This window comes from Syzygium oleosum, unplaced genomic scaffold (assembly GCF_021117445.2).
Source record: "Syzygium oleosum isolate NSW1041296 unplaced genomic scaffold, Sole_v2.1 Sole_v2.10, whole genome shotgun sequence".
Taxonomy (NCBI): domain Eukaryota; kingdom Viridiplantae; phylum Streptophyta; class Magnoliopsida; order Myrtales; family Myrtaceae; genus Syzygium; species Syzygium oleosum.
In genome coordinates this window covers 942861-964587 of record NW_026607494.1, presented here as the reverse complement: position 1 = coordinate 964587, position 21727 = coordinate 942861, and the positions used below count along the sequence as shown (strand labels likewise).

Genomic DNA, 21727 nt, shown 5'->3' with positions numbered 1-21727 from the left:
AGATAAAATTTTGATGTTAGGACACTATATAAATCATACAAACGGTACGAAACATCACTAGCTCTTTTAAGGCAGTGTGTTAACAGGTTATGCACATATCTCGGCTTAGAAAACACTTCAGCGTTTTATCAATACTCATGCGAAGTGATCACGACTTCCACACTCCAAAAGGCAAATCCCATCATGAGCGATCGCAAACAAATTTTCCCTCCAGTTATTTTATCGGTTCGATAAAATTATTCGGTTCGACCTTAGCATTGTCGAAACTAAATCAGTCCACCAGTAGTGATGTTTGAAAATATAATCTCGGCATTACCATTTTATTCGATCTCAAATTGATTAATTTTCTTTTGAACTCTAACAAGTTGTGTTACAAGTGATAGAGTAGATTACAATTCGAACATCTTTATTTAAACAATGACAATCCTATCTCCTCCATGACTACAGTCACTTTCAACAAGTTCATCTCTTTGTAAGAGAATTATTTGATATCAATTCAATAAACTCGAAATTCATTTCCTTTCGACCATATAACTTGCCACCTCATTATCGCACCATAGAGCAACATGATGTAAAATATATTCGTTCCTGGATTTCACTTAAGTAATCTCCTGGACCGGGGAAATTATTCTCTTGCTAAAGACAAAGTAACCTTATCCACCCGCTAAAAAGTCGTATGATATAGTCTTCTCTACTAGTGTTTTGCTGTTCTTAGGCGGAGAAGAAGCAGTAAAAACCAATTTGAGATCTTGCAGCTGCTGTTCCATTAGTGATCCTCAAGATAGGACGGAGGAACAGGGGGAAGTTGTTTGACGTCGGTCTGCTCTTCACCGATGAAGTTTACACTAGCTTCCGTAGTTGCAATTGATTTCGAAGACCGCCTGCAGAAGGAGCCTCGCCTCCTATATGCTGAAACCCAGGATGTACTGTGTATATCAACCTCTTTTCGCTTATGCCGCAGTAAGATCCACCATCTTTAACACTGGTGGCATGTAGTGGGAGGTTGGATCCCTCTCCCTATATGATCTACATAGACCTAGACGCCTCTTCTTACTCTGGTGATTATAAGATGGACTGGAGGATTGGTCCTAGTACGGTCACTTGTCGTGGAGTCCCGGCGGCGGTCGCCATCAATGATTGTATCTATGTGTCGGGGGGACTTGCAGAACCCTACCGTTTACCTGGATTTGACGTCACCAGTTCGATCTGGGCTGAGGTGTACGAAATACACTCAGGGGAGTGGTCGTCCCTCCAGTACCCCAAAGACGTTTTGTCCTTGACTCTTACACTTGCTTCCCTTTCCTTTCCCAGAGGGTCCTAAGATCATCATGCACCTGTATTAGCAGGCTCTCGGACCCTTCCTTTCTCTGATATCGAATGCCAGAAGTTGGATGACTAACACGACCGATTAGGTGATTGTTCTCCTAAACAGGCTCACACCCTCTTCTTCCTCCACGCACCCCATGGCACCACAACCTTTATATGCAGACATGTCGTCGATGCATTCTGTCTGGGGCTTGGAGGGCCTCTACACTATTGATTCTAACTTTAACTGTCGCTACTGTTTCTCCCTACTTATTTAGTTCCTTTGAGCAGGGTGGGGATGCTCCCAGCTCCTTTTCATCAGGGAACATGGACATTGTATTTGTTGCGCGAAAATTTGCATTGACAAGATAGATCTGCATGTTTCCGTCGAGTCTACTAACATGTTTGATGCCTCTGGCGGTGCATTAGCACTCACAGTTTATGTGCCCTTGTGTACATTGGATCGACTACCCATATTCCCAGCTAGCTTGTATGATTTACTTTTTATTTTCATGCAACCTAGACTCAGATGACTGATGTGGTCTTCACAATGATGTTACGCAGCCATGCTCTATTCTTAGGACTCCGCCGAGAAGAAGGAAACGAAACAAGAAGAAGAAGAACAAGAAAAAGGAAAAGCGTGAAGCAGCAGCAACCTGTTAGTATTGCCTTTTTACGGGCTGTCAGATGCTTTCGAGTGACAAAAGATGTCCCTTTCTTCTCTCCCTCTCATGTTCTCCTACAACCATGCACTCGCTGGAACATTAATTGATGCAACTACACAGACAACACTCATTTTATAGAGGATGAATATTTTTCTCCGACCATTGGAGAAAGTCTCTTCAACCATACCTCTGATTGGGGGTGCTCATATTCCGACTTCAATCCAAGTAGAGAAACTTCTCCAAATAGAGAAAAATATGAACGGTCATTTGCTCTCCTTATTTTTCAATCAAAAAAGTTATCACAGACTTACAAATCGTATTGGTTTTACCGGAATATAATTAAATAGACTCAGTTTATGTAAACTAACATCGTCATACTCATTGAATATGTCATGGCTATGATGGTGTTGATTTTCATAGTTTAAATCTATCTAATGACTTCTCTGGTCCACTGTCTAATAAAACGTGTTATAATCTCATTAAGCCAAGACCAACGTATTTCATACATGAAACTGCATTATTACACAGATGTCAAAAGGCACAATTCTTTCCCCTCGCAGCATTTCTCTACAAATTCTCCAAATTATCCTAAACAACATCTCTACACAGAAAAGATTCACCACAGCCAGTTTTATCTCCGTAGAGAAAATATGGATTCTTACTGAGAAATAAGCCCTTGGGTCCCGGTTTCAACTATAATTGCCGTCTCTCCTTCAAACCCCGGACTCTTCATTTGCTGCAGCCATAGTTTCTTCCTTCTCATCCTGTGCGTCAATAATAGTGTACTCATTGACAGGCCTAAACATACAAAGCGACACCACAAAAATCGTTAGATTCGCACCCTCCTCCACGACATTGCTCACCCAGCTGTTCTCATATGCCATGACGACCCTCAAAGAGTCTGCTAACACTGGTATTTCATACAAATAAGCCATTGCCAAGATGTACAACCAGTAAAATTTGTTAATTTTAGTCGATGACGTTGCTGCCTTCTTGTCGATCTTCGCAGCCTTGCGCAGCGACCAATGAGATCTCCCTGTCATAAGGAGGATGGTGCACACGCAGATCAGGTGCAACCAACTCAGTAACAACACTACGTCGGGCCAAGTGTCTCCCATGGTCATTGCAAAAGGGAGAGCCACGCTGGGGAGAACCTGAAGGGCGATGGCAACAATGATTACCTTGGCCTCCTTCTTTTGCAAGAATGGCTTGAAGAACGAGAATCCAATTATGATCAATGCTATGATGATAAGTGATGACATGACTCGAGTGACTTCGAACATGATTTCCCAGCCATGAGGTGTCCCGGTAAGTTTAACAAAGTACTTATCCAGCCCGGCACAGATAAGACTGTTCAAATAGTGATCCAATTTCTAGAAGTTTCTAGCATGCTCAAGATCTTTGGAGAATAGATATTTAGATGAATAGTCTAGATATTTCTAGAAGAGTTTCCAGAAAATATCTATAATATTTCTAGAAGACTAATGTAATATGCGTAGAAAACTCTAGAAAAATATCTTTGTAACATGCTCTAGATTTTTCCTTAATGGCGGTGGAAGAGGGCTATAAATAGCCAACTCCTCTCCACTTGAAGGATACGCCCATCACAATAAAAAATTAAGTCCCTTGTACAAGCCTTCATAATACAATACTCCTTTTGTCTTCTTTGCTCCCTACTTGTCTTCCACTATCAAAAGTTCTGTTCTATTGTTGCTCCAAGTCCACGTACCAACACTTGCACTCACTAATCACTCACTCACTTACAAAACAAATCATGCTTCCGCAAACACTAACAGTGGTATCAGACCCACGATTTTTGTTGGTATTGGGCGTTTGTCTGAACCACCCGTTCCTAAAACTACCCATTCAACTATCCAACAACTAAACTATGGCCAACTCTACATCATCCTCATTTCCCATTCCTATTTTCGATGGGAATAACTACGACTATTGGAGCATTAAAATGACAACTTTCTTGATGGCCCAGGATTTATGGGACATCGTAGAAAAGGGTCATGAGGCTCTACAAGAAGGTGCAAGCGTTCCAAAAGATCAACTACAAAAGGATGCAAGGGCACTATGTGTTATTCAGCAAGCACTCTCGGAAATAGTATTTCCGAGGATAATTGGAGCGAAGACGGCAAAGAAGGCATGGGAAACACTACGAGAAGAATTCCAAGGATCAGAAAAGGTATGCACTATTCGGCTTCAAACTCTGAGAAGAGAATTTGAGAATTCTAAAATGAAAGTAAATGAGACCGTTCAAGAATACTGTGGAAAATTAAAAGAACTAGTTAACCAAATGAGAGCCTATGGAGATGAAATCGCTGATCAAAGGGGTCGTAGAAAACATACTAGTGTCACTTACTAGAAAGTACAATCCTATTGTGACAACTATAGAAGCAACTAAAGATTTAACGACCTTGTCAATAAGTGAATTAATTGGCTCTCTAGAAGCACATGAGAAAAGACTAAAGGCACAAGATGAAGATTCAGTTGAAAGTGCCTTTCAGTCTAAAATGAATATATGGTCTCATCAATCTAAAATTGGTGGAAGGAGCTCATGGAAAAGTAAAAGAGGAGGAAAAACTATTCAAAAGGAAAAATACCCACCTTGTGGTATTTGCAAGAATACTAATCATATGGAGAAAGATTGCTGGTTTAGAAATAAACCACAATGCCGCTTTTGTAAAGGATATGGCCACATAGAAAAATATTGTCACTCTAAAATAAATAATCGAGCCAACTATGTTGAAGTAAAAGAAAGTGAAGACAACACATTCTACGCAGGCCAAGTAGCAAATAATAAAAAAAAAATGATGATACATGCTACATTGATAGTGGGTGTAGCAATCATATGACGGGGGACGAATCTATATTCACCGATATTGATACATTGGTGAAATCCCAAGTGAAATTGGGCAACGGCACATTGGTCGAAGTGAAAGGAAAAGGCACTATCGTTGTTGAAATAAATAAAGGCCCATCATAATGTATATCTTGTCCCCAGTCTTGGTCAAAATCTATTGAGCGTGGGCCAAATGATACAAAGTGGTTATTCTCTATACTTTAGAGAAAATACCTGCATTATCTATGATAAATATAAAAATATCATTGCCTCTGTTAAAATGGAGAATATGAATTTTCCTATTCAATGGAAATATATCAGAGATATAGCCATGAAAGCTCAACTTGATGATTCATGGCTTTGGCATCGAAGATTTGGCCACTTCAACTTCGTTGGTTTAAAAGTTCTCCATCAAAAAAATATAATGAGAGATTTTCTAGCTATTTCAGAAATTTCATATGCTTGTGAAGGCTGTCTGCTTGGAAAACAACAAAGACAGTCCTTCCCATCTGGAGGTGGATGGAGAGCGAAGAAGCCATCGGAGCTAGTGCATATGGATGTGTGTGGTCCAATGAGGACCCTCACACTCAGTCAGAATAAATATTTCATCCTATTCATCGATGACTACACAAGAATGACGTGGGTCTACTTACTTCGAGAAAGATCAGAGGTCTTCTCTATTTTCAGAATATTCAAGAACCACGTCAAAAATCAAAGTGGCCATAGAATCAAAGTCCTAAGGAGCGACAGAGGCACGGAATACAACTCAAGGGAGTTCAATAAATTCTGTGAAGACGAAGGAGTCCATCATCAACTAACTGTTGGCTACGTTCCGGAGCAAAATGGAGTAGCAGAAATGTAACAGTCTGAATTTTCAATCATTTTCCCGGGATTTAAGAAATGAATTTGACCAATGCACTATAGTGAGATCTTACCCGGGACTCGCGCATTCTCGGGATGCTAACCTTAGGGGTAAGGCTATTACGGGATTGAGTTCGCACGACCAAAGAACTCGACCTGGGTTCGATCTTCGACCATATGGATTGACGAGGGAATGTTTTGAGCCAACCGAGACCAGCCTATTTGATTGATCGTGTCCGAAGGGCACTAGTGACGCACCCTCGCAATTATATGACAACCGAGGTCGTTCCAGGTAGAGTAAACTTAAACGTGATTTGACTCGGTGTCGGTCACGGGTTGAGAGCGCGTAATCCTAATGAGCCACCCGTTAGCAAGAGATAAGCTAAAGTCGCGATTAGTCAATTTTAGTCATTTCTTAGAATTCGGGCCCGGGAATCGAGAATTTTGAAAAGTGATAATTTTGAGCGGCCGATGACGTTTTTGGCTTGGCCAACCTTGGGGCCACCCATTTCTGCAAAAAAAAAATAGATTTCGATCCGGGGCCGGAAAAATTACGGTTTTGCCCATGTGGACACCAATGTTGGATTTTGAAGTCGTTTGTGGTTATTTTTCGAGGCTAGCGTCATTTTGGGGTGGCCACGTGCATTTGGAACAGTTCTGGACAAAAATTGGAATTTCGACAAAAATTGAAAAAATAATATTATTTTATTCTCGGAACTTCGCAGTTGATTTTCGAGGGCTTAGAAAGTGAATTTCGCGATTCCGACACCACATTATGTTGGCCACGCACATATGGAACGCGTATGTGCGAAAATTGGAATTTCGCCCCGGGACCGGAAAATTACCATTTTGCCCCCTGGGCTAATTTTTGGGTCCGAATTTTTTTTGGATAAATTGGGATAATTATGGATAAATATCAGCTGCATCCTTGGGGACCATTGACCCTTTTGCCCCTCTCTTTTTAGATAAGAATGAATAGGAACCATTTAATTAGGGGCATTTTAGTCCTTTTTACCTAAGCTTGACACATGGCACCCCTAATTAAATTATTTGACCAAGTTGGCTGATCTCTCTCTCTCCTCACTCACTCTCACGTGCAGACCAGCCCTCTTCAGAAATTTTCTCCCCATTTTCCCACCTTTTCTCTCCACTTTCTCTCCATTTTCCTTCATTTTCTCTCTCGCCGGAGTTTCGCCGGAGCCACGCCGGCCAGCCGTTCCACCTTCCCGCTCTAGCCGAGTTAGTCTAGAGTCCGGTAAGTCGCGATCTAATCCCTATTTAGGACGTCGGGTATTTTCGGACTCGTTCGGGTATGGTTTAGAGGATTTAGAGGGTGATTAAGGTGTCGATAATGGTTTTTGGTGGCTGATCGTGGTTGTTGATGGCTGACCGTGACTGTTAGCGGGTGTTGCGGGTTGGATTAGACGTCGGGAAATGAGTTTAGGCGGTTGGAATTCGGTAGGAATCGGTTCGGGTTTGAATCCGTGAGGTTCGGGGTGAATCGCGGATTCGCGGTTACTGTACCTGCCCGGTTTGCTATTTTTGTAGAGAATTTTGGGGGCCGAATTTGAGAAAATTTTATTCATGAAAGTTGCTCCCAACATCTTGAAGTATGACATATATTAATTTGGGAATTTTTGGAAATCATTTGATGCCATTCGGAAGTCCATCTTTGGACCGAAATAAAACTGCCCGATTTACTGTTCACCCGACCTTTGGGTCTGTTCGAATTTTTATAAATTTTTCCAGGCCTATTCTCGAAACACTTCCTTCACAAAACCTGTTGGGGACATTTGTGGCTATAACATATAAAAATTTCAAATCTTTTCAAGGTGATTTGGGTGTTGAAATAAATGTATTTTGAGGACAAAATAGTCTGTTAGAGCGAACTGATTTTGGTCTGATTTTGAGGGACAAAAAGGCATGGTTGTAGATTGAACCGGATTTCGTGTTCTTCATAAGAAATGTTTATCGGGATGTGTTTTGCGACGTGTCCAAAATTTAGAATTTTTGGAGTTCTTTTACTATTTATTTTGATGGGATTCCGGTCACTGTTTAGGGTTCGGTTTAGGGGATATTGTGACTGTTTTAGGGGCTGTTTGGGGCTGAATTGAGAGACTGGTTATTTGGTGGTTGTGGACTGATTTGGCGACGAAAATTTGAGGTATGAAAGCTTGGGTAGGACCGTGATGTTGTGACTGGATTGGGGTTGAATTGTGCAATCGATCAGTGGGAATTATGCTATGAATTGAATTGTGTACGTGGTTGTGTGATTTGTGATCGTGGGCTGATTTGGATTATGCTTGGGCTGAATGTGGATTGGTGATATGCAGTGTGTACTTGGCCGTGAGATGTGGTGGTGTGATAGTGCATTCGCGTATTGTATTCGCGTGCCAAGAATGTGTGATTGGGTGGCGTGTTCGTGTGACGAGAATGTGAAATTGTGAAATGTGTGTGAGGTGTGCGTGTTTGGCAGTGTGTAGGTGTGGCCGTGTGACAAATGTGGTTTGAGTGGAACGAAGGTACTGGAATGTAGGATTGGTTCGAAAGGTGAGACCATGAGGCGTGTACGTTTACGCGGGGTGAGGTCCGTCCTGAGGCGTGTACGTTTACGCGGGACGATGCCGTCCCTGACGAGGTGACGATGCCCGGCCCGACGGGGTGACGATGCCTGACGTGGTCAGAAGACCGTTGGCCTGATGCGTTTTACGCGGGCGCGGTAGAAGGAAAGTGTGTGTAGGATTCCGTCCTGAGGCGTATTCGTTTACGCGGGACGATGCCGTCCCTGACGAGGTGACGATGCCCGGCCCGACGGGGTGTCGATGCCTGACGAGGTCAGAAGACCGTTGGCCTGATGCGTTTTACGCGGGCGCGGTAGTGGTGGAAAGGTTGAGAATGAGCGGGAATTGGCTTGAGGTGCGAGGTTTGAGAAAGTGACGCGTGGTGTGAGTTGGTGTGCGAGTGTGTTTGTATCGCGTAATGCAGTGCGCGATTATGGGGTAAAATCTCGCTAGGCATGGTATGGGACGTGCCCAAGTAGGTTTTGCTTTATAATCGAGCACTGCGCGCGGCTGTGATGTACTTTTTGTGGTATGATTGGCGTGTGTATTGATATGTGGAAAGTGTGTGATGGCATGTGTGCAAGAATTGTATGTTGGGATTGTGGGCTAACGGGCATGGTGCGTATGCAGAGAGTCCAGGTATGTGTGAATGTTTGATTGCTGGTTGTGTGGTTGTTTGGTTGCGCGTTTGGATGTGTCTGGAATTACGTGATAGCCTAAGTGGGGCTTAGGTTGTGACTTATTGAGATGTGATCTCATGGTTGTTTCAACCAAACCATTTCGAGCCCCGCCCGAATGTCGAGGTTGAGGTCGACTCGGGTCGTCGGGTGAGCGAGGCATACCACGGAGGATTCAAGTGGTGATGCCGAGGACAGTGAGTCAGAGTGGACGCCTTCGAGAGGGCGTAGGGGATAGTTCTGGGAGGAGGATGCGCCCCATTTTTGGATAGTGCTGACCTAGAGAGCTGATCTTAATAATTTGGTGGTTTGGAGTTTATAGTTCGGTGTGCTTATAAATTATTTTGTGGTTTGTATTGGCGGATGATGTAAATATTTGGAAGTGTAATATATGCTTGGTGGTTTGTCGATTTGTTCCTTCTTGGTGTTCTCCAATTTTATTGTCCGGGATTTTTCGATTGCTTCCGCTGCGAGTTAACTCTGATGGATCGTTGGGTCGACGACGTTATTCCTGGGACGTCGCACTCTGTTCGACCGGAGGTGGGATGTCGCGGGCTCGACGGGGGTTCGAGGCGTGACAAGAAAGGAAGAATAGAACCGTCATGGAGATGGCAAGGTCTATGCTAAAGGAGAAAGGCCTTCCCAACATGTTTTGGGTAGAAGCAGTCTATACAGCGGTAAACATCTTAAACAGATGTCCAACTAAAGCAGTCCAACATAAAACTCCGGTTGAAGCATGGAGCGGACGGAAGCCTTCAGCGAAGCATCTCATGGTGTTTGGCTGCATATGTTACGTCCACATTCCTGCTCAAAAGAGGAGCAAGCTTAATGAGAAGACGGAAAAGGAATCTTCCTCGGCCACAATGACCAATCAAAAGGCTATCGGGTATACAACCTAAGAACTAAGAAGCTCATGATCAGTCGAGACGTTGAGTTTGACGAGAATGCCACTTAGAATTGGGAGGACGGAAAGATTGAGAAGAAGTATGTCACCTTGCTAGACACGCAACCTGCTCGAGAGGATTCAACATCACAAGAAGAAGGTGAAGTGCCAGATTCAACCACTCAAGACGTAACACCACCATCCTCTCCTAGTGCAATGCAAGAAGAATCTACTTCAGAATCTCCTATTTTAAGGGTAAAATCTCTTATAAAAGTTTATGACACATGTAACTTTGCAGCTTTAGAACTAGAGAACTATGGAGAGGCTGCCAAAGAAGAAGTTTGGATTAAGGCCATGGAGAAAGAAATCAAGATGTTAGAGAAGAATGAAACATGCAAGCTCGTTGATCGCCCCGACGACAAAGAACTCATTGGCGTCAAGTGGGTTTACAAGACAAAGCTCAATGCAGATGGATCAATTCAGAAGCATAAGGCAAGGCTTGTGGCGAAAGAATACTTGCAACAATCAGGTATCGACTATACTGAAACTTTTGCTCCTGTTGCTCGCCTTGATACTATTCGGGCACTCATAGCCCTAGCAGCACAAAAGGAATGGAAGATTCATCAACTAGATGTAAAGTCAGCATTCCTAAATGGATATCTTCAAGAAGAAATCCATGTGGAACAACCACAAGGCTTTATCGTCAAAGGCCAAGAAGAAAAAGTCCTCAAGCTCAAGAAGGCCCTCTATGGGTTAAAACAAGCACCACGAGTGTGATATAGCAGAATAGACGAATAATTTACCAAGCAAGGATTCAGGAGGAGCATGAGTGAGCCAACACTCTACATCAAGACCCAAGGTAAGTCCGACACTCTCATTGTCTCTCTGTATGTGGATGATCTTATATATACAGGGAACAATGAAAAGATGATTCAAGAATTCAAAGAAGAAATGATGAAGACATTCGAGATGACGGACTTGGGCTTGATGTGCTACTTCCTCGGCATCGAGATCAACCAAAATGAAGGAGTTTTTATCTCACAGAAGAAATATGCCAAGAACCTCCTTAAGAAATTCAAGATGAATAATTACAAAACAGTTACAACACCGCTCGTGACAAACGAGAAACTATTAAAGGAAGATGGAGCAGAAAAAGCCGACGCCTCCCTCTACAGAAGTCTAATTGGCAATCTATTATATCTCACTACTACACGACCGAACATCATGGACGCAACAAGTCTACTATCACGATTCATGCAGAGTCCGAGTCAAATTCACTTTGGAGCTGCCAAGAGAATTTTAAGATACTTACGAGGAATGATAGATTATGGCATTTGGTAGTGGCTAAGTTCAACCGCTAAGCTCGTTGGCTACACCGATAGTGACTGGGCAGGATCAAATGACGATAGGGGGAGCACCACTAGCTATGCATTCACATTGGGCTTTGGAATATTTTCTTGGGCATCTAAAAAACAAGACTCAGTGGCACAGTCTACTGCATAAGCTGAATACATCGCGGTTGCTACGACTACTAGTCAAGCAATATGGCTTTGAAGAATTCTAGAAGACATTGGAGAAGCACAGATGGAATCAACTCCGATATTTTGCGACAACAAGTCCACGATCGCCATATAAAAAAACCCTGTCTTCCATGGAAGAACCAAACACATAGACATCAAATATCACTTCATCCGTGAAGTGCAAAACAATGAAGAGATCGAGCTACAATATTGCAAGACCGAAGATCAAGTCGCGGACATATTCACTAAAGCACTACCACTGGTCAAGTTCGAGATGTTAAGAAGCATGCTTGGAGTTTCACGAAATTGGATCAAGGAGGAGTGTTGAAATAGTGATCCAATTTCTAGAAGTTTCGAGCATGCTCAAGATCTTTGGAGAATAGATATTTAGATGAATAGTCTAGAAAGTTGTGAGAAATATAGAATTTCTAGAAAATATCCATGATATTTCTAGAAGACTAATGTGATATACGTAGAAAACTCTAGAAAAATATCTATGTAACATGCTCTAGATTTTTCCTCAATGGCAGTGGAAGAGGGCTATAAATAGCCAACCCCCCTCTCCACTTGAAGGATACGCCCATCAGAAGAAAAAACCAAGTCCCTTGTACAAGCCTTCATAATACAATACTCCTTTTGTCTTCTTTGCTCCCCACTTGTCTTCCACTATCAAAAGTTCTGTTCTATTGTTGCTCCAAGTCCACGTACCAACACTTGCACTCACTAATCACTCCCTCACTTACAAAACAAATTACGCTTCCGCAAACACTAACTAAGACTCAACATTTTCGCGGTAATTAATCCGGTGATCAAGAGATGAACCCTATTCATGGATTCCTTGCTGCAATAGCTGTAATATGCCCAGAGAACTAAGAGGAAGAAGTAAGCAAGAGAGAACTCGAAGAATAGTGGAATTAGCCTCGATTGTCCATCGGAGAGGTAATTTTTGGAGCCGTCAGAATCGAGATTGTACAACTCGGTATGGACATTCATGGATACATGGGTCTCTGAATAGCAGTTGGCAAAGAACGTTGTATAATCGGCGACGTGGCGAAAACGGATAGTAACTTTGTAATTAAGTCGGGAGCCGTAGAAACTTGATAGAGAAATAAAACGAAGAACTATAAAAGGATACGAGAAATTTACGTGGTTCGGTCCGAATGTCGGAATTTACGTCCACGGGGAGAACCGGCAAATAATCCACTAATAAATTAGAGAATTACATGATTACAATCACTCACGCTCAAGTGTTTCCCAGCCCTAATATATATACCCAATAGCTACGGTGTTTAATAACTCAACTCAATGGACTCTCCCTACGCACAAGTCCCTCCGAGCTCACGCCTCTCTTCTCTTGAGCTCTCAACGTCTCTGGACTTCCCTTCCCTCTTAGCTTTTTTTTTACGTTCTCTGCGTTTCCACCTTTTATAGATGAAAGAATGGAGAAACAAGACAAATGGCGCTCATCTTCAGAAGCCATGCGTCTCCATGCAATTAATGATAGCATGTGCGTATGACCATCATGCACAGCCACGAGAAAAAAATGACCATAGCTTCTGTCTTCCCCCCTTCTTCTTTTAATAACAAAAGGACAAAGAAAGTCCACAAAAGTTGACCAAATATAGAGAGAAAGAGGACAGTGGCTATCACTTTTTCCTCTATGGGCATGCATTCACATCATGTGCATGCATTTATGAGGCAGAAGAAAAATGAACGTGAAGGCATGCACATAAACCCATGTGCAGAAGATTTGTCCATTTAATGCTTGACGCTGTTCTTGTTGAATGCTACACGGATGTTTTTCTCCTTTCCAGAGTATTAATAAACATTGAGCGTGCGGATTGGGTATCGTGTACGGGCTCAAATTCGAGACACAATTTAACACAGGGAGTATACGCCAGGATAAGTAACAGGATAGGTTCTGTTAAAGAAGCATGGTGGCGGAGGCAGGTCGCAGAAGGTGAAGAGAGTGATGATGTAGCCAGAGTCGATGACGCAGAAGTTAGTGTTTCGTTCAACCTCGAGGAGGACTTGGGGAAGAGCTTCCTCCAAGAGAAGGAAAACGCCCGAAGATCCAGTCCACAGAGTGATGAAGAAGTGACCGAGACGTTCGAAGTGGAGACTTTAACCTGGCCGTGGTGTGTGAAGGCAAATTTATGGAGGAAGATGATCATCGAACAAGGATTGGAGGTTAGACTAAGGGTTTTGATATCGGCGTTGGAATGGGAAATCAGAGAGACAAGGAGGAGTAGAGCGTAATGCAATTTCGCCATCTCTTTGGAGATCCCGAGCGTTTATCTTCGATCGGAACGAGCTGGGGTGATCCTCAGACAAGGGTCAAGCCTTCATGGACGATGGCTGAGGTCCAAAGCAATGCAATGCACGGCCGGCGGTGTGATTTAGAATATGGTGCATTGGCAAGGTGACAAAAACGTCCGCCTGTAAGGAACGAGTACGCTCAGACAAGAGAAGATCATACCGAGGAAAGAGATGGCAAAACACAAGTCAAGCTGAAGACATGGCTGAGAAAACAAAACCAATGTGGGCAGCTGACTTTATGTAAGGAGATTTCCAAGGTAGAAGTCCTTGCCCTCGGAAACTGAGAGATGTCGTACGCTGTTTTCTTTTTAGTCGAAAGAGACGTTGTACAATTTTTCCAATTTATTACCTCACATGTAAAATGGTTAATACTACAAAAATCCCGGTACACATATGACAAACTTACTTCAAACTAATTTTTTAATCATAAAAAATCTCAAATCGGTACACTTATGATAAATTTACCATAAACTAATTTTTTGACCATGAAAAACCTCAAATTAGCACATTTGTGATAAATTTACCCTCCGTTAAATTGAATTAATATCACAAAAAACTACAAAATGATATACATGTGAGAGACGAAGAGTAAAACTCTAAATTGGTACACCCAACAACTGCCACGTGTCATCCAACTTAGAAATTTGACGGTAAAATTTAAAGGAACTAATAGAGAATAAAATTGTCATGGGTATACCAGTTTGAGGTTTTTCGTGGTAAAAAAATTAATTTTGGGTAAATTTATCACGAGTGTACCAGCTTTAGGTTTTTCGTGGTATTAATCATATATAAAATTACCAATTTAAATTAGAGTGATTTATTAAATTTTATCAAATTAAATTACTAATAAATTTTGGATTATCAGCTTTCATTTGCGATGATTATCCTAATTAATTTTTTTCAATTGACTAATTTGTCTATTGAGTTACCAATCGTTATTTGTCTTGGTTAATAACTCCTTACATGTACTAGCTATTTTTAGCGATGACTACCGCAAATTATCACAACTCACAAACTTTTATCCCATTAAATTATGACAAAGTATTGAGTTACAAACTCCTATTTGAATTATTTATTGACATTCATTCGATGTCTTTTTTAATTTGCCAATTTTTCTTATCAATCTTTTATTTTCATTTATTAGCAACAGCCTAAATTTATCAGCTTTTGTCGAAACTACCAACTTTAATTACACCGATGAACCAACTTTCTCTGATTGAATTACCCACCAGTTTAGGGTTACCATTACCAAATCTCGTTTGACATACTTACCAAGTTTATTATTCATTTCCTCTTTTACCAAATTTTATTTACATTTCTTAATGACGCCTTAATTTAGCAACTCTTATGTAAAGTTTCTAGCTTTAATTTAAGTTATTTATCAACCCGATTAAGTTATCTATCTTATACTTATGAATTACTACAGCAATCCCCCACCATTTTATGAGCATATAAATAAATGAAAAAGATAAAACATAAAATACTAGTTGTTCCTAAAAAGGATTGCAACAATTAAACAAAACTGAAACATAAAAAGAAAATCAATTGGCCATCTGTACGCATAGAATGAGGTGGATGTCCTTGAATCTTATGCCTGAACAATTCAAATTCGAAGGAAGATAAAACTTTGATGTTAAAACACTATAAAACTCATTTAAACGGCACCCAAGATCCTAAAAGGCAATTTCTTAATAGGTTATGGGCCTATCTTGTTGGGAGAACAAAGACGAATCGAACAATATTGGATGAGCGAAGTGGAACACAATAATCTCCCATCTTGTGTAAACCTAATAGGAAACGATATAATAATGTAAATACCAAGCACCCACAAATAAAAGACATTGTGAATTTTGAAATAATAGATATGGCCATCTCGGTCCTATTTCATCTTTTGGTGCTCTTTTCTAAGAAAGAATGACCCAAACTTTGACACATGATTTTGGTTTAAACCGTACTGACCCAATTCTTCATGGGTTCAAAGCTCGTGACGTGAATGTTGAAAATCACATTGAATTCGGAATATATCCTGAGTTATGCTCTCGTCATCGTGATCGGACGGTCCAGAATAAAAGGAGTCAGATTTGGGCAAATTGGAGATCATTGGAAATGTCTTACAGAAGCAAAAGCATCCTATTTCGTGGATGTAAGGTGGCTTAGGCAGCACAACCTTATATGCGTACATGTCGCTGAGAAAGCAACGAGGCATTCTATCCTGGGCTTGGAGGGCCTCTATGCTACTGACTCTATCTTCAATTGTCCTTGTCGTCGCTCGCTCAGTCGCCATCGAGCTGCTCGCATGCTGTCTCTATAGCTCTAGGTTTGTTATCTTCTCTCCCCATCTCAATTGGCTAGAAAAATTAGGGCTTAAAGGGTAAAATAGAGTTGTTGGTGGAGTCATGGAGACGATAGTACTAGAGAAGGAATCGCGAAATAGTGAAGCTGTGATTGTGAGGACCTCTTTTTGTTTAATCAATTCGGTGCGCTACTTTGTTGCTTTGTTTCCACTTAACGATAGCCGCTGAGTCATTCTTTAATCAATTAGTTGCGATTGTGGGGACCTCCATGTGAAATTGTTGTCTTTTCTGTGTTGTGGTCCCAAAAGGTAATTAGTTTTTTTCCTTGGGTGCAGCGTCCGCATGGGGGACAAATCCGCATGCTTCCATGGAGTCTACTAACATGTTTGATGTCTCCGGCGGTGCATTAGGGTTTGTGGTTTGTGTAATGTACCCGTGTGAGTACATCAGATTGGATACATATATTCCTGGCTAGCTTGTATCATTTCCTTTTTGTTGTCATGCAACCTAGACTCAGATGGCTGACATGGTCTTCATAATTATGTTATGCTTGCTATGTCTCTATTCTTTGGACTTCCGAGCGGCAGGAAGAAGGAGGAGGAGGAGGAGGCACACAGCGGCAGCAACCTCTTAGTAGCGCCTTCGTGCGGGCGCCGTCAGATGCTTCAGAGGTAAAAGAAGATGTCCCTCTCTTCTCTCCCTCTCATGTTCTCCTGCAACCATGCATTCACTAGCGCATTGACTGATGCGATTACACACAGACAACACGCTTTTTCCAACGGGTCAGTATTTTCCTCCAATTTTGCAAGGAATGTCTCTATAATAACTTCTCTGGTTCACCGGTTTAAGAAAAAATATATTATCACATTAAGTGGAGAAATGTACTTTATTTGTGAGGCTGAATTATTACATAGATATTACAAGGCACTAATTGTCCATTCGCATCATTTCTCTACAGATTGTTTTATTATTCGTAAACGACATCTGTAGTACAGAAAATATTCACCACAACCAGTTTAAATCTCCCTTAAAGAGAGAAAATGGATCTTTAATGAGAAATAAGTACTTGTGTCCTGGTTTCAAATATAATTGCTCCTCTCTCCTTCAAACCTCGGACTCTTCATTTGCTACTGCCATTGTTTCTTCCTTCTCATCCTGTGCGTCAAGAATGGTGTAATCACTGACAGGCCTAAACATACGAAGCGCGACCACATAAATCGTTAGAATTGCACCCTCCTCCACTGCGTTGCTCACCCACTCGTACTCACGTGCCATGAAGATCCTCAAAGCGAGTGCTACCATCGGCACGACATACAAATAACCGATTGCCAAGACGTAGACCAAGGCAAACTTTTTAATCTTAGCCAATCTCATCGCCGCCTTCTCGTCAGTCTTTGCAGCCTCCTTCAGCAACCAAATTGACCTCCCCGCGGTAACAAGGATGGTGCACGTGCAGATCATGTCGAGCAAAGCAAGCCCCAACACCACGCTGGGCCAAGTGGCTCCCATCATGACAGCAAAGGGGAAAGCCAGATTGGAGAGAACCTGAAGCGTGATGGGGACGATCCATACCTTGGCCTCCTTCTCTGGCAAGAACTTCTTGAAGAATGAGAATCCGATTATGATCAATGCCGTGATGATAAGTAATGACATGACTCGAGCAACTTCGAACAAGATTTCCCAACCGTGAGGTAACCCAGTAAGTTTAACAAAGTACTTATCCAGCGCGGCACAGATGAGACTCAGTGTTTTTGCGGTAATTAGTCCGGTGATCAAGTGATGGACCCGATTCGTGGATTCCTTGTTGCAATAGTTGTAATAGGCCCAGAGAACTAAGAGGAAGAAGTAAGCAAGAGTGAACTCGAAGAATAGTGGAATGAGCCTCGATTGTCCAGACGAGAGGTAATTCTTGGAGCCGCCGAAATCGAGATTGTACAATTCAGTGTGGACCTTCATGGATACACGGGCCGCCGGATCGCAGTTGGCAAAGAACAGGGAGTATTCACTGGGATAAGTAACGCGATAGGTTCTGTTAAAGAAGCTGTGTGGTGGCGGAGACAGGTCGCAGAAGGTGTCGAGAGCAACGATGTAGCGGGAATCGAGGATGCAGAAGTTAGGGTTTTGTCCGACTTCGAGGACGGCTTGGATCTCAACTTCCTCCGAGAGAAGGAAAAAGCCCAAACGAGAAGGATTTGGACGGAGTAATGAACTAGTGGCAGAGACATCAGAAACCGAGATTGTAACCCGGCCGAAGTGTGTGAAGGCAAACTTATCGAGAAAGACTATCGGATGAGGATCGGAAGTTAGACGTAGGGTTTTGATACCGGCATCGGAACGGGAAATGAGAGAGACGAGGAGGAGTAGAGCGTAATGCAATTTTGCCATTTTTTCTTGGAGACCCTGAGCGTTGCCGTGGATCGGAGCGAGCTGGGGGCGATCCTCGGACGACTTTAAAGGGTTAGGGACAATGGCCGACGTCGAAAGCAATGCCATGCACAAGCTGGGGGCGTGAATTACAAAACGATGAGGCAAGGTGACAAAAAGACATGCGCCCATTCTAGGACAAGCATGTCCAGACAAGGGATGATTCTACCGAGGAAAGAGACGGCAAAACACAAGTCAAACTGAAGAAATAACGAGAGAATAAAATCATGTGGGTAGCTGCATTTATCCAAAGAGATTTCAAGGTAAAAGTTTGTATCCTCGAAAATTAAGCGCCCGAATGATAACTATTCTCTTCCCGGAAATAATTTTGTATTAAAAATAGAAAAAAATTATTTATATTCTTTGAACGAGGTTCTAAGCAGAAAATTACGATTGATAATGATATAAAATTACTCTTCCTAGAACAAAAATTCGTTTGATAGCATCGATGTAGAATTCGTACACCGGCGGTCGGCTACCGCCACCGGCGAGCGAGCATACAACGGTCGGCGTTGGCGGGCTGGGCAGGCGGCGGCAAGTGGGCAACAGTCGGTGAGTGGGTGGGCGACAGTCGGCGGCGATGGGGCAACTAGCAGGCAGGCAGCAGCGGGCGATAGGGGGTAGAGGGGGCAGCAAGGCCGAACTCTTAGAAGAATTGTTATTTCTGTTTCTGTTTCAGAAATGGAAAGGTAGAAAAAAAAATCTACTTCTCATTTATTTTCCAAACCTATTTCTCAGCTAAAAAATTTATCCCGGAAATAGAAAAATAAAATTACGTTGCCAAACGAATTGCTGTTTCAAACCTGTTCCTCGGAACAAAAAAATTAAAAAATAAAGACAGAATGATTATCACTTGCGTCCTGAAATGCCGCAGGATAGGAATAATTACAAAAACCATACAATTTTACGAAAGAAGTCATCCTTCTCACACTTTCAAAAAATTTTATATGTCCCAACCTAAAAAGACCTACTTACCCCTCATGCACATTGGCGAAGTGAAATCCAACATTGAGGATGGGGAATTTTGATAAAGAAAACGGGACGGCATTTGTGATTTTCCCCATTTTTTTTGTATGAATGGCGAGACCTTAAAAAATTATATTGTTCTGTTACTAGGCTTTGTTGTTTCGCAAAAAATAAATAATTTTCAAAACATTTTCCTTATAAATAATCGCTTATATCATTTGAAATAACTAGTTAATGAAAAATATTTTCATTATCGACAACAACTTATATCTAAATAATTCTGTAGATGATAAATCTATTTTTTGTTCATTCATTTTTGGATGTGATACTAGTGGTCAGTTTTAGGAAAATATTTCCAAATTATTAATTTTTTGCGAAATAAATGGAGCCTTAAATACAAATATTATTCTTCAAATTTATCCGGACCGACACGATTCTTCATGCTTTAGAAAGCTCATGACTTGAGTTTTATGAAAATTATTTCGAATTCGGGATATATAATGAGTTTGCTGCCATCATCGAGATCAAGCGGTCCAAAACAAAAGATGTGATATCTCACGATCTAGGAGTCAAATTGGGGCAAACTGGGTACCGTCGGAAAGCTCCTGACGATTACTATCCAAGCACACAGTCTAATCTATTGTTTGACTATGTTTGACCTTGGGTCAAAGTTGGTCAATTATTGAAAGAGAAGGGTAATGATAATTAAAAATATCAAAACAAATCTTGTAATTGAAGGGTACTTTAAGAAGTTAACAAAAAAAAGTGTGAAAATAACACCAACTATTATATAAAGTAAAGAGCACCTTTTACTGTTAAGGCAAAATAATCAATTAATTTTAAAAAATGCATACGTTAAAAACTCTAGTTTATGCGTATGATATTTTCAATTTTAAAATTGGAATATTTGTATCGTATAAGTAACATTCCAAAAATGTTCAGATATAAAAATGTTTATCTCTTTCTCTATATATGTTCAATATCTTCCATATTGTTCGATTTTTATCCGTACACTACAATTCAAGTGTTTCACAATATCGCAAATTTGCAAAATTATTAAAAATGTCAAGTTTTTGCATACAAGCAATGGGCGTGCACTTTTGTGTGTGGTTATAGTCATTTCACAAAAGCATCATTGATGTTAGGCGGCTAGAGCTAGCTATGTCTCAGGGAGGGTGGGGGCTGCAAATTGCAAACTGAAGGGACTGATAGGGATTTGTGGATTGTGGACTTGGGACGGGTTGGGTTCTTCGGAAAACAATCACAAGACACTAAAAGGCTTCTCTTTGGTCCGAAGCATGACCTTTTTTTTTTTTGGGTCTGAATCCGAAGCATGACCTTAAAAGGCTTCGTTTAGAGGATTGCTCGGACCTCGGAGTCCTCTAGATATACAGCAAGAAGAGGGTATTCCCTCTCTTGAAAAATACAAGAGAAATTAGGAGATGCGAGGTGTGCGGGCACAAGCTCCTTAAAATAAGGAACGCATCCGTAAAGCTCGCCCCTCAGAAGAATAGGTTGCGGAGGCCCTCGCAGGAGCGCAAGCTCCCGTTCCTCGATTACAAAAACCGCCTGCAGAAGGAGCCCTATCTCGTATATATTGAAACTCGTGGAATCTCCACCATCTTTAACACCGTCAGCATTTGGCGGAGGTTGGATCCCTCACTGTATACGATCTACATAGACCTAGACGCCTTTTCTTACTCTTGTGATTATGAGTGACCGAAGGATTGGTCCTAGTATGGTCACTTGTCGTGTAGACCCTGCGGCCGTCACAGCGGAGGATTGTATCTCTATGACTATGGGAGACTTGGAGAACCGTATGGTCCACCTAAATTCACGTCGTCCAATCGATCTAGGATCAGATGTACGACATGTATTCCGGGGAATGGTCATCCCTCTGTTGACACCAATAATAATTCAGGTCGTCGACAGTAAAACAAATCACATAAAAATTAAAGAATATTCGAAATAGAAACAATAAATGCTCATTGTGCATAATGTTTAGTAAAATCCAAGTCCATCGATGAGAAGATAACGTAAGCCTGCCACAGACTTAGTTGTTGAAGTAGGATGACAGACAGCTGGCAGCTGCCAATCATGTTGATGGGAAATTTTGAGTGTTTGAAACTTGAAAAGGGCTAAAATCAAATAGGGAACAGTTACCACTTGAAGATTTGGTCATGGAGGTTAGTAACGAAACTGTTATCTCATGAGGAGTCTGTTGTGGTCGATAGGAGTGTATGCTTTTGCACATGATAGATACGGTTACTTGAAGACATGAGTAACATAGAGTTGCGAAAATGGAGGATGAAGATGAGATCGATGGAGGTTATCTGACGTAAATACCACCTGATAGCCGCTAGAACCCCCCAAAAAGCACAATCAAAATGCCGTCTTTTTTTAT

The 21727-nt window shown here is 41.6% G+C and overlaps 2 protein-coding genes across 2 annotated transcripts; both read right to left on the bottom strand.

Annotated features, from left to right (window-relative positions):
* Positions 1-2683: 2683 nt before the first annotated feature.
* Positions 2684-3232, bottom strand: LOC115687962 (protein CANDIDATE G-PROTEIN COUPLED RECEPTOR 7-like). The gene has a single exon (XM_030613676.2). The coding sequence runs from the start codon at positions 3230-3232 to the stop codon at positions 2684-2686; it is 549 nt and encodes a 182-aa protein (XP_030469536.1).
* A 13805-nt stretch (positions 3233-17037) lies between these two features.
* Positions 17038-18426, bottom strand: LOC115687963 (protein CANDIDATE G-PROTEIN COUPLED RECEPTOR 7-like). Its single transcript, XM_030613677.2, has one exon. It carries the CDS (start codon positions 18424-18426, stop codon positions 17038-17040), a length of 1389 nt encoding a protein of 462 aa, XP_030469537.2.
* Between the last annotated feature and the right edge of the window lie 3301 nt (positions 18427-21727).

Bases quoted from the DNA above. Each gene is read 5' to 3' on its own strand.
- LOC115687962 (XM_030613676.2), bottom strand. From the start codon at position 3,232: ATGTCATCACTTATCATCATAGCATTGATCATAATTGGATTCTCGTTC.
- LOC115687963 (XM_030613677.2), bottom strand. From the start codon at position 18,426: ATGGCATTGCTTTCGACGTCGGCCATTGTCCCTAACCCTTTAAAGTCG.